Source organism: Vicia villosa, linkage group LG3 (genome assembly GCF_029867415.1).
Source record: "Vicia villosa cultivar HV-30 ecotype Madison, WI linkage group LG3, Vvil1.0, whole genome shotgun sequence".
NCBI lineage: Eukaryota > Viridiplantae > Streptophyta > Magnoliopsida > Fabales > Fabaceae > Vicia > Vicia villosa.
Genome location: NC_081182.1, coordinates 198763038 through 198775326, shown reverse-complemented (window position 1 = coordinate 198775326; position 12289 = coordinate 198763038). Strand labels below are relative to the sequence as shown.

At 31.7% G+C, this 12289-nt stretch overlaps 1 protein-coding gene across 1 annotated transcript; it reads right to left on the bottom strand.

Annotated features, from left to right (window-relative positions):
- Positions 1-380: 380 nt before the first annotated feature.
- On the bottom strand, positions 381-11722 carry LOC131593257 (putative disease resistance RPP13-like protein 1). The gene is made up of 2 exons (XM_058865607.1): positions 8970-11722; positions 381-1589 (listed from the first exon to the last, which is right to left on the bottom strand). Exons 1-2 carry the CDS (start codon positions 11552-11554, stop codon positions 413-415), a joined length of 3762 nt encoding a protein of 1253 aa, XP_058721590.1. The 5' UTR covers positions 11555-11722; the 3' UTR covers positions 381-412.
- Positions 11723-12289: the final 567 nt, after the last annotated feature.

Below are 12289 nucleotides of genomic sequence, written 5' to 3'. Positions count from 1 at the left end.
TCCTGTTTGTTTGTGACATCCATATTATTCCAAGCTCATAAAACCTTTCTTTCCTGGACAAAGAATATCCCCTCACTAAGCAGGGAAATATTTGTAATGGGTAGACAACGGATATATAAATGAAGTAATGCATAACAGATTGAGAAAACACATACAGTTGTTGTCTCTTGTTTTGCTGTTTCTTCTCTTAGAATCTCCTCCATGTCAGCAGCAACAATATAATGAAGAATCAAAGGGGTTTTGATGTGAGAACGAGGAAGCATTTCATTCAATTTGAACCCCAAATGGAATGAAAACCTAGATTAGGAAGAAAATGTTACCCATAAACACGTGAAATTAAACATATTTATTGATAATATTTATAACAGGAAACACTAAAGATGTATTTTCGTGACTCACCTTTATGTAATACTCATTCAATGATTTCGTCGTTTACATATATTATGGGAATGTGAGAAATCTTACGCCACTCTTTCCCTTTCTTCCTCTGCAAATTTGCTTCCAACAACGGACAATAATTGATATGCAGTTTTTTAAGAGAGCAAGGCAATTCCCCCTTTTCTGGCAACGACTTGAGCTTGAGTGCATAACCAATATCAAGTGTATGGAGAGAGGTGAGATGTTGAAGCCACTTCCCATCCAAGCATTCTATATCTTCAAAACCATAGATACGTAAGGAAACGAGATTAGTGGGTAGAAACGGAACTTGGCTTTCCATCAGCGCCTTCACAATATCATCACCCCAAATAGCCAGCTTTGAAAGAGAAGTGTGATGTTGCCAAGTTATATTCCACAAAATCCCTCCAACATTGCCGACCGACAGTTCCCGCAAATTGATAAGCATATCTATGGGAAAAGATTGCAGATTTGGAAGGTGATGAATTGCCATTTCTTGAAGGCTAGTTAGAGTGAATCGTAGAGAACTTAACTTCTTACAACCCCACAAACTTAAATAACTGAGTTTAGGAATGGGTAATCGACTTAAGGAAACTGACTCCAGTTCATCACATACCCCTATTGCGATGATTCTAAGAAACACTAGATTTGGTTCGGATGCATCTTCTGCTATTGATATGGATTTTAAATGTTTACAATCGGAAATATGTAGACTTTTGAGGACAGGGAGAGAGCCCAAGGTAAATGATGTCATTGAATCACAACTATTGGATATCTCCAATTCCTCGAGTGATGAGTAATTATGAAAAGATTCATGAGAAAAGAACTCCAGGTTCCTACAAAGAGTGATAGAGAGAGATCGTAAGGTTTTTGGAAGACCGTCTATCGGAAAGGATGTTAGAGATGGAATATTGTATAAGGTCAACTTTTGAAGAGAATTGAGACAAATCACCAATTGGCTGAATAAGCCAGATGGTGGGTTTGTGATAGAATGTTTTGACCCCATCAATAAGGGACAATCACTTAAGCTAAGGACGGCAAGAGAAGGAAGATTGTTGGGTGTCATCCCTTCAAGTTTGGGACAATGTTTAAGTGACAAACTTTCAAGCTTAGGAAGGTTGCTAGGTATGTTTTCTTTCAGTTTTGGACAGCTGTCTAGAGACAAGCATATAAGACTAGGAAACTCTATAGATGTATGATAGAGTAAGAATTAGGATTAAATAAATATTTTAGATATTAAATTAGGAGTAGAATTTATATTAGTATTTTATTTTATAATGTTCTCTAGAATGTTATACGATCTTTAAATGTTGTTGAATTGGGTTTTAATTAGTATTGGGCCTTTAGTTTACTATCCATTAGTATTATTATATATATATGTAATGTCTTTGACACTTGAAAATCAATGAATGAAATCAAAAGTTATGTTTTATCTTTATTTTCTTAGCCTAGTTTTATTTGTCTTGTAGTTTTAGAGTTTTTAGTAGTTTTGTTAGGGTTCTTGAATTTGCTCCCTAACAATTGGTGCTTTCATCCTTGCACTCAATCTCTCCCATGGAGTATTCCAACTTCACACATCCATTTCATCAATGGAGCATTCCTCCAACCCATCCTTATTATTCCACTGTTTCAACCACACCACCTTTATCATCTAACCCATACACATTATATCCACCATCATATATCCCACACATTTCATACCCTTCACCTATCCCATACATTTCACACCAACAACAACCTCAAAATTCCATTTCACCATCAGAAACATTTTACCAAGAGTTAGAAACTCTAAAACAATATTTGATTGAGTCTCATGAGATTTCAAACAAATATAGAGAAGATTTGAAGAAAGATATTCAAAATCTTTCAGATTCATTCAAAAACTCACAAAAGTTTTTGAAAGAAAAATATTCATTCAGGCGAACTTATGGAAAACAGCCAGCAGAAAAAGAAGGCATAGAAAAGGTATGTGATTCAGAAAACTCATCTACGGTGCCACTCCCGACGAAAACAGCGGTAACAACTCCGGTTTTACTGTCATCTTCTTCGGCGATTTTACGAACTCCGGCATTTTTTCCGGTGAAATTTCCGGCAACACCACCGGCGACAATTTCAAAGACAAATCCGGTAACATTTCTGTCATCTTCTCTTTCGATGAAAGCTCAGACAACACTTCTGAAATCATCTCCGGTATCATCTCCTCGAGCAACACTTTCAGATTTGGAACAACCACCGACAAAAACAACGGTAACACCTTTGAAAATTTCTTTGGTAACACTTCCGGTGTCTTTTCCGGTAACAGTATCTCCGGCGATTTTTGCAATTTACGTTTGGTCAACATTTACAATACCACTTTCGCTATCATATGCCAAGCCATCAAAATTACAACCGTCATCATCAGAGATGCCGTCATATTTTCAACGGCCGCCGCCGAAACCACCACCATCTTTTATTTTACTTGGAAGAAGAAGGAAAAGGAACAGAGAAATAGAAGAAGAGAAAAAGAAAAATAGTACGGGAATGAGAGAGAATAAGAAAAGAGGAGAGAGAAATAATAAAGAGGAAGAAAGAACAATTGTAAAACGTTCCCACGCGCCTGCAATTCCAGCTGTATCCCTTCTCTCATTGGATACTTCTTTAATCCAATGGATCATTCATCATCATTCATTTAATTCATTTTGAATTAAATGTGTCATTTAAGGTGCACACTACACACCATCCCTCCCACTTTGTTCACGTCACGTATACTCATTTTGCATCTTTTCATTTTAAAAAAAATTGAGTTAATGTGGTATTCAATTTGGCCATCACGTGAATAGAATAGAATACACCCACTTTGGCCATCACGTGAATCTATAATATAAGAAAATTAGATGCTCTGGAATACACAATTTTAACCTTTTTTCTTTGCCCTCCACCTCATTGATTTAGGGGCATTTTGTGTCCAAAAATTACTTTTTGCAACCAAAATGTACTATTGGTTCTAACTCAAATAGACTTACTTTCATTTATGTACAAATTGCAAACACATTTTCTATTAGTAGTTCAACTACAACAAAATAGTAACTAAAAAAGTACTATTTTTGAATTTTCAAATACTTTTTGAGTGAACACTTTTTCTGATGTAGAAAACCTGCTCTCATCACATCAATGTATTATTTTCCAAATCTTCTTTTTCGTTTCTCTCTCCCACTACCTTTTCCTTTCTCTCTAGCACTTCTCTTTCCACTTTACTTTCTTTCTTCCTCTTCTTTCTTCATCATCTTCTTATCATATTCTCTCTCTCTCTCTCTCTCTCTCTCTCTCTCTCTCCCTCTCTCTCTCTCTCTCTCTCTCTTTCAAAATGGTTTACAAAAATGGTTTATGAAAAAATTATTTATGAAAATGGTTTATAAATATTTTGATTATTCTTTCTTCTCTTTATTTCTATTTTTCAGAGATGGTTAACGATTTGTGTAACTCATTATTCTTTTGATTAATTTTTCAGACAGGTTTGTTGTGGAAGTAAGTGTTCATCTTCTTAATCCAAATGCAGGTAAGATTTTCTAGATAAAAATTGTATATTTTATTTTTGTGATTGTTTTTTTTTCTTCTAATAATATTGATTGGTTCCTAACAATCTTATCACCATTAAATTGATCTTTGCAGTCTTATTTTAGCAAGGAAAGAATGAGCTTGATTTCAGAGGTGCTTCTTAGTCATTCTTTGTTGAATATCTTATAGAACAAACTCGTATTTCCTTCTAAATTGTTGCTTCCTTCTCCGGCTTACATTCAATTTTTCGCTAACTCTTTATCTTTTTCAACACTAAAGATACATCTTTTTTTATCTGAATATTTTTATCATTTCTTTTTCAATTTCCATTAAACTATCATAGATTACAAAGAATCATAAGAGAATCAATACAATAATACCACATTTATCTATTTCCCATTTCTTTTACTGTAGATTTTAAACAAATTTAAGATGAAAATATTAGATTTAAAATAAATAGATAGTTTTTTCATTATAGTTGTTAAATATGAAAAAGTATAAGAAAATTTGTAATCTTAGAAGAAAAAAATGTTGATACATAAATAATTTAAAACAAAATTAGTTAAATGAAACAGAGAAAAAAGAGAAGGTTTTTGTATAAATAAATAACACCAAAAAACTAGATCTTGGAAAAAATGAACATAAAAAGACTAAATTTTCTTTTTACCATTTAGAAGCAAACAAAACTAGATCTAAAAGAAAACAAAAAACTTAAATCCAAACTCATCTAAGAAGTTGTATTGTGTGTCTCCAATATGTTAAAGTCGTATCGCTTTTGCTTGAACATATGGAGAGAAAAAAAGGTTTCATGCACATCAGACAAGAAATAAACTTAAGATGGAGAAAGAAGAGTTTGAATATGTTTAGATTTGTTGTGAAAAAGTTTGATGGAAGGTGTGGCGAGAATTTTATGGTGAGGTTAAGTTAGAGTTGTGTGAACTGTGAATCATAGAGAAAAGAATATGAACTTGTCTTTATGACTTAATCTAAGTGTATGTGTGGGATGTGGTAGTTTCTAGAATTTTAAAATAAAGGGTAATAAAAGAGGATGAGTGATTGAGAGTGAATGAGTGATGAGGTAGTTTAGATCAATTTTTTTTGCATTTCGTACTACTCAAGAAACAACAACCCTCAACCGTCAGATGATCTGTAATTTTTTCTCCCTTCACCTTCATGCGACACGTGTATTGCCATCATTAATTTTTCTTAACGTGATAATCATGAAAGGGACAGTTCTCTGCCACCTTTTCAAAACCAATTTTCCAAGAAACCCATAAAACTTTGCCAAAGTTAATTGGTGATTAATCAATTGAAAATTCTTAAATTATAGATAATTGAATTTAGACAAAGTTTTTTTCTAAAAGTGTAAAATCAATGGGAGAAAAACTTTGCAGTTGAAAAGGCTAAAACTATCACAGAATCAATTTATTAGTAATAAAGTGATGCACGTTGATGTAATTATAAAGTAGTACCATACAATATTATCTTATTATTGTGGTCCTTTTTAATTTGGTAAGAAATAATATACAAATAATTGCATTCATTCATTTTCTTTTAAAGAATGTTTCATTATAAATGATTCTTAATTTGTATTTAAGATACATTAAATGGAAATAGAAAAAAATAAATCTTTTTCAGTATTAAATTTTAAAATTTTAAAATTTATGTTATTATTAGTTGGTGTTGTTTATACCACAGTCATACGATAAAAAAATGTACAACTGCTTCAAATACGAGAAATACGAGAAAATATTAGGATACATGTTTATAACATTATACATGTATGATTGATTTAAATATAAGAAATACGTGGTTTTTTTCAATAATTTATGCATTCATCACAACTTTTAATGGGTCTAAACCCCCAATTTTTAATAGGTCTAAACCCATATACGTGGTTTGTTTCAATTTTTAATGGGAATACATTATTAAAAATTGATCTAAACTTTTGTTTAAAGTTATAGATTTATTTTTAATATCTTTAATTTTACTATTAAGATAAAAAAAATTTAATTTTTATTTAATCAAATATAGTTTTAAATATAAATTATTTAAGTTTATATATATCACGGTTTGATTTATAAAATCAAATCAACAAGTGACATTATTACAAATTAATTAATATTCCGATATGCGGGTGGCTAAACTATATACAAGTAATTAGTGGTCACATGGCAATAACATAAGGAAAAAAAGTTATCAATCATCAATACAATTTTGATATGTAATATTATTTTGCAATTTATATATTAATATATAATAGTTATTTGTCTAAATCATGTCAACTCCTACACTAAAGTAGACAATAGGACCAATACTAGGGATGTCAACTTGTCAACTTATCTCCGTTAGCGGGGATCCCCGTGGGATTTCCTGTTTGGAGCCCCAAAGACAGGGAATTTTTCCCCTACGGGGACGGGGATGGGGAACAAAGTCTCCCCGAAGACACTTCGGGGACGGGGGTGGCGTAAATATCTCCCGCCCCGCCTAAAATAGCATAATGTCCTGAATTTATGTATAATTTTAAATTATTATGTAAGTTTATTTTTCATTTCATATGATTAATCTTATACAAAAATTAAAAATATATATGTATTGTTTGTAAAAGAGTGGGATCTAAATGATTATTTTAATTTTTTTTTTGAAATTTTGGTGGTCATGACACTCAATATTATAGATTAAATATTGTTAAAACAATATATTTATCATAAAGGAATAATTTCTAAATTTTTTGTGGTTAGTTTTTGAAGCTTTTACTATTAATTTGATTTAAAATAATAAATAAAAAAAATTTTGTTTATGGATCTCCGCATGAACCGCGGGGATCCGTGGGGACCCGCGGAGATCCGCGAGGACGGAGATGGGGGAGAAAATTTCCCCGAAGTGGGAATGGGGAATAAATTCGAGGGCGGGGATTGTGATGGGAATATATCCCCGCCCCGCCCCGCCCCATTGACATCCCTAACCAACACGGCCACATTTTAAAAATCTGTAGCATAATTAATGCAGAGTTCCAACAAATCAATATCCTATGACATGCACCTACTTTTATTTTTTTTACTAAATAAAATATTCATTTCGATTGAGTACATTGTTGTAATACAATTTAAAAATCGCCAAAAACAAAAAGGATAAATCTGTAAACAAACTCACAGCATCCATGTTAATAGCATAAAACGGTAAATTGTATATGCCTATGAATATAACTATGACTATATTGAAATGTTTGAAATATTCATGCCTCCAAATCTGTAGCGTTAATGGCACCAAAGACATGGTTATGATCTGCACTAGATCGAAAGTCATCTTTCAACCTGAAACAAATGAACACTGCGCACAACGACAGAAAAACAAAAATACACCGCACAAAGACGGTAAATCAAAACAAACGACGCACTAAAATGACGAAATCACCAAAAAAAAAAACACTAAATATATGTGAAAACCACTTATTTAACTAATAGAGAAACAAGAACGATTTGGAGGGGTGATTTTAGATCCAAATTGATCCAAATCACCCCTACTTTTATTAATCAACTTTTGTTTTACATTTTCCTTTTTCTCAACATTATGAGTTTAACTTAGTTACATAGAAATACGACAAATAATTTAAATATGATCATGAAGCAATTGGTTACATGTAACTACCCTAATAATGAATGATTAACAAAAAAAATTCAAAATTTTGATAAATGTATCTTTAATTTTTATTTAAAAAAATCAAAACTAATTTTAAAGGTGTATAATTGATTTTAATGTGTTTGATTATTTTTTAAAATAAATTTGACTTTATTTTAAGTTATGATTTATAAACTAATTTTCTTTCATTTCATTTTTATTATATTTTGGAAAAAAATGTGCCTACCATATCAGTACCCATGCGAACGCATATGTATCAACTAGATTGTATTTAAGATTCAAATATTTTTTATTAAAAAATGGTATACGAAAAAAAATATTATTATTCATCTAAATAATTTTATATACAAAAATTTACTATTGATCCAAATATTTTGGTAAATAATATCTAAACAAAAATAATATTTGTAAACGAGAAAAAATATCTATTATTAATCTATATATTTTTATCGAAAAATGGTATTTATGATTTAAATATGTTGTATTAAAAAATGGTATACGGGAAAAAAAATCTATTTTTGATCTAAATATTTTTATATACGTAAATTTACTATTGATCCAAATATTGTAAATGATATCTAAGAAAAAAATAATATTTGTATACGGGAAAAAAATCTATTATTGATCTAAATATTTTTATATACGAGAAATGATATTTATGATCAAATATTTTTGATCCAAAAATGATATACGAAAAAAAAACTATTATTGATCTAAATATTTTTATATACGAATTTTTTTTATTATTGATCTAAATATTTTTTCTTTTTTAACCTTCTATTTAAAATAAATATATTATATAAACAAATGCGCGTAACAGACCAGAACCCGTGCGTATGCACGGGTTTGTTACTAGTTCAATTTGAAAGACAAGCTGGCAACTTTTTTGAAATTTACAACCCACCCATTTTTTCATGACCACTCACATCACATGTTCCTTCAAATTTCTCAACCACATTTTTATAAGAAAGACTCCAATTTCATTTCAATTATCTTAAAAAAAAAAAAAAATCCAGTATTTGATAGTTTTATTTTACAACTTTGAGGACAAGGTTGTTTTTGAAGAGGTGAGTAATGATAGAGTAAGAATTAGGATTAAATAAATATTTTAGATATTAAATTAGGAGTAGAATTTATATTAGTATTTTATTTTATAATGTTCTCTAGAATGTTATTAGGATCTTTAAATGTTGTTGAATTGGGTTTTAATTAGTATTGGGCCTTTAGTTTACTATCCATTAGTATTATTATATATATGTAATGTCTTTGACACTTGAAAATCAATGAATGAAATCAAAAGTTATGTTTTATCTTTATTTTCTTAGCCTAGTTTTATTTGTCTTGTAGTTTTAGAGTTTTTAGTAGTTTTGTTAGGGTTCTTGAATTTGCTCCCTAACAATGTACCTCCAATCAACTTCCATTGCTCCCACTCTGGCATATCTTCAAAGCTCAGAGTCTCTAAAGAGATAAATGGTTGAAATGAAGAAGAGCCACTTCCATAGAACATGGTATCAACACTCTTTAGTGAATGCATCCCAGAAAATGAGAGTTCTTTAAGATTACTTAGTTTCCCCAGAGATGGCAGCACTGAAATTTTTTTACACCTTGTGATCTTCAAACACACCATGTTTACAAATAAAGGATCTCCCACCCAATTTGATAATTTGTCTCCACCAAATTTGTAGATGGTCAAACTCTTCAAATTTGTCGTCGGACGCAACCATTCGAGTACTTGTATTTGTGAGTTTGAAGGAACAATGTGAGACCATCTTAATTCCAACTCGTCAATTTCTTTTTTCATCTCCAAGTTTGCTTGAGAAGCATGGGATGAGTCAATCACATTTTCAAGTTGTGAGATGGAAAGACTTCCTCGTAGATGGGGATATTTTCCAAGATCTTCAATCTCCAATCCAAACTCCTTAACACTACTCACAATAAAGTCAGACAATGTATGTAGATTTTTTAATTTGGACATTTGTGCCGGCATTTTCTCCAATTTAGTGCCTCGGATGTCAAGGTGGCGTAGTTTCACCAATTTCCCCATGTCTTTTGGCAATTCAGTGAGTTCCTCGCATCTTGACAACAACAACGTCTGCAAATTGTAAAGCTTGCATGTTTCTGAAGGCAAACTTTCAATTCGAGTGCTAGAGAGATTCAAGTATCGCAAATATATCAAATTTCCAATAGATTTTGGCATCTCAGTGATATTTTCGAAGTGTGAAAGTGACAACACGTGTAATTGTGTCATTGTCGACAACAATTCAGAAAATAATTTCGACAACACGGAATTAGAATACTCCGATGAATCTTGCAATGGCATGGGTAGAAAGGTTCGTAGACCTTTTAATCCATGCAATATTTCAAATTTATCGTATGAGTTATATTCTTCCTTATCGAATGACAAGTGTCTCACTCTTTTATCTACCCTTTCATCTAGCCTATGTTTGTCCAACCTAGTGCAATATGGAGATGATACTGTCATAGCTAAATCATTGATGAGGTCGTGCATTTCAAAGCATGCTTTTTCATCACCAATGAACTCTTCTGACTTATCATCAATGGACCGTTGAAGTATAAGAGACCTCGAAACTAGTTCATCAAAGTATTCTTCAGCTACTTTTTCCCAACTTTTCTCACTATTCTGCTGAGGTATTAAGTCTTCTGCCATCCACAACTGAACCACCGTCTTTTTCAGTAAGATTGAATTCTTTGGAAAAATTGAACAATAAGCAAAGCATCCTTTTAAAGAAGTTGGAAGATAACGATAGCTCAATAGCAGAGCTGGCTGCACCACATCATTTGTCTGTTCCCAGATACTACTGTTTAACACATCACTCCAACGATCCGGTGACATGAACCGGAGAATACCCCCAAGTGCTATTGCAGCTAATGGTAAACCGCCACATTTTTTTGTAATTTCTCTACCAATTTCTTCTAGATCGGGGTGTTGTTGGTAGTTTCTTTCTACAAATGCATGCCTGGCTAGTAAAGACCAGGAATCTTCAATTTCCAAAGAGCTTAAACGGTGGACATAGAGAGATTTTAATGTGGGTAGTGCAACTCTTTCATCTCGACCTGTGATGATGACCTTACTTCCTATTTGCCCAACATTAAAGATATCACTTAGACTATTCCACTCAAGATAGTTTTCATGCGTCATATCATCTAATACTAACAAGAACATTTTGTCCTTTAAAGTTTGCTGCAATTGTACTTTGAGTTTAACAAAGTTAGTCTCAGCAATTGTTTTTTGAGTGACAGATTCAAGAATTGTTTTAGTGACTGTGACCTCAACAAAATCTTTTGGAATATGTGCCCACCCTCTAACTTCAAAGTTCTCCTTCACATCAGGATCATTGTAAAGGAGATTAGCATGTGTTGTTTTTCCTAACCCTCCCATACCCACAATGGAAATCACTCCTATTTTACTTCCACCATCACAACCATCCTCTGACAGCAAAAACTCTTTGAGTTTCTTTTTGTCATCATCTCTGCCATAAATAGCAGATTCATCTCCCAAAAAAGGACTTGTAGGAGTTATACTCCAAACACCGCTGGAAACAGTTTCTTTCAATCCAAGATTTTGGTTTCTCAAATGTTCTAATCTTTCAAATAATTTTTGCAGTTTAGAATTGATCTTTTTATTAAACCTTTTAAAATAAGACAAAAACTTATTAAGAACCTGACCACCTTCAGCTTTGCACCTTAAAGCTTCAGTGTTGAGTTCGTCGAACAGTTGGTCAGCTTCAAAGACAGCATCTTGCAACATCTCCAGCCACTTCTTGACAGCAGGGTTAGTGATCTGTTTGTCCTCAGCATCATAAAGTACAGATTGAAGACTCAGCAGTGTTATCTCCAGCTTATCCAACAGCTCAACGTCAAGCTTAGTCCTCCGAAACAAATCAAGAAACTCACTAGAAACAATCTTTTTCACCAACATCTCCATGGAAGCCGATAGAAGTGCTCCTCCAAGAATAGCCGCCATAACTTAGTTCAACAGTGTACAAAGAATATGCAATGCAAGGTAGACGATAATGCAGTTTCACAGGAGACTTATTAGTAAAGTGTTGCAAGTTGAAACGTATAGAAGAAAATGCTACAGTGACTCGTAGATTGATTGTGTCAACAAAAATAAGTTAATAATATACTCCATATATTTCTTATCTATTTCCACTTATTTAACATCGATTGACCGATGGTTTATTGATTGTGTTGTGTCCATATATTCTTTTATCTATTTCCAATTTCCATCGTTAGGTATAACTGTATAAGTCTATATCTTTCTTGTCCCTATGCATGTAGTAGTATATAAGGGAAAAAATATATATATTCTTGGTCACACTTTGAAGTGACATAATTAAAAAATAATGGCCTCAAGTTTTATTTAGATTATGCTAAAATGTCCTATTTATAAATTAACTATAATTTGGAGGCTTAATTCCTATTTTTTTTAAGTCCCCTCAATTTATATTTAATATTTACCTTTTAATTTAAAAACTAATTTTATTATTTCTAATTAATTATATTTTGTTAAAAAATTATAAAAAATTGATATATATATATATATATATATATATATATATATATATATACACCACTCTTATACACCTAACTTAATTATGACAAATGTTATAAAAACATTTAAAAAAATTTTTTTCTTTTGCAAACTAGTTTAAAGGGGAATAAGACTCTAGTAATTTAGAGTTTCTTGCAGAGAAAT